Source organism: Herpailurus yagouaroundi, unplaced genomic scaffold (assembly GCF_014898765.1).
Source record: "Herpailurus yagouaroundi ecotype Mexico unplaced genomic scaffold, PumYag 139, whole genome shotgun sequence".
In the NCBI taxonomy this organism is placed as follows: Eukaryota; Metazoa; Chordata; class Mammalia; order Carnivora; family Felidae; genus Herpailurus; species Herpailurus yagouaroundi.
The window spans coordinates 69,195,071-69,196,044 of NW_024412394.1; the positions used below are offsets into that span (position 1 = coordinate 69,195,071).

A 974-nucleotide genomic window follows, 5' to 3' on the forward strand; every position below is an offset into this window, starting at 1 on the left:
AAAAAAAAAAAAAAAAGAAAGGAAAGGAATTCTTTTCTTTCACAATTGTTTTTTTAAGAAAAGCTGTGTAGCTACTTCATTTAATTCAAGGCTTCATTTTTATACTTACAATAAGGATTTACTGAACATGCAACATTAACCTCTTTAAACCAAAGAAAAAATCCCCCCTCACATACATATTTTCATTGATTAAAATACTGAAAATTTGTGGTAGAATCATTACTTACAGAAAACTGGTGACTCATTCAGTCTTTGGGTCAAAGGCTGAAAAGTCTGACTATTTTCCATGAGGTTCAAAATTGCTTCTTCATTAATAAGAGCTTCCTCCACTTTGTGTATAGTGTGACCTTAAGATGACAAAAAATACAAAAACATTAAAGCAATGGCTTAAATCTAAAATTTATTGTTAAGAATTTGTGCAAATTAGGAAACATGACAATGCAAACCTATTTAAAAATCTGAGGCATTAGTGATATATATATTAAATAAAAACATAATAAAACTTAGTAAAAGCCACAGGAATATCTAGTCACGTGGATTAAAAAAAAAAAAAAGAAATAAACAAGGACCTTGAATCTGTAATTCACTAAATATTTACAATCTCATTAATCCTACCCAGCTTGTACAGTTATACTACTCTGATAAAAATCATTGCAAATTAAAATATACAAAGGGAAAAGTGTAATACAATTCTTTATTCTCTATGGCTTAAAAACTGTAAATTTTACACTTTTCAGCTTTCAACTCATGATCTAAAAATTTCTTTCAGAGCCTAAATGTCCATCAACTGATGAATGGATAAAAAAATTGTGGTTTATATACACAGTGGAGTACTACGTGGCAATGAGAAAGAATGAAATATGGCCCTTTGTAGCAACATGGATGGAACTGGAGAGTGTTATGCTAAGTGAAATGAGCCATACAGACAAAGACAGATACCATATGGTTTCACTCTTATGTGGATCCTGAGAAAC

General features: G+C 30.1%; 1 protein-coding gene across 4 annotated transcripts in view; it reads right to left on the minus strand.

Moving 5' to 3' along the window:
- The window catches only part of REV3L (REV3 like, DNA directed polymerase zeta catalytic subunit), a 175,268-nt gene that overhangs the window by 87,763 nt on the left and 86,531 nt on the right, over positions 1-974 (minus strand). For all 4 annotated transcript variants that reach the window (XR_005789962.1, XM_040474393.1, XM_040474394.1 and 1 more), the window contains exon 10: positions 228-347. Coding sequence is in view for 3 of the 4 variants with exons in the window: in XM_040474393.1 (XP_040330327.1) it covers positions 228-347 (120 nt within the window). In the remaining variant the exon portion in view is untranslated. The remainder of the gene's footprint in view (positions 1-227; positions 348-974) is intronic.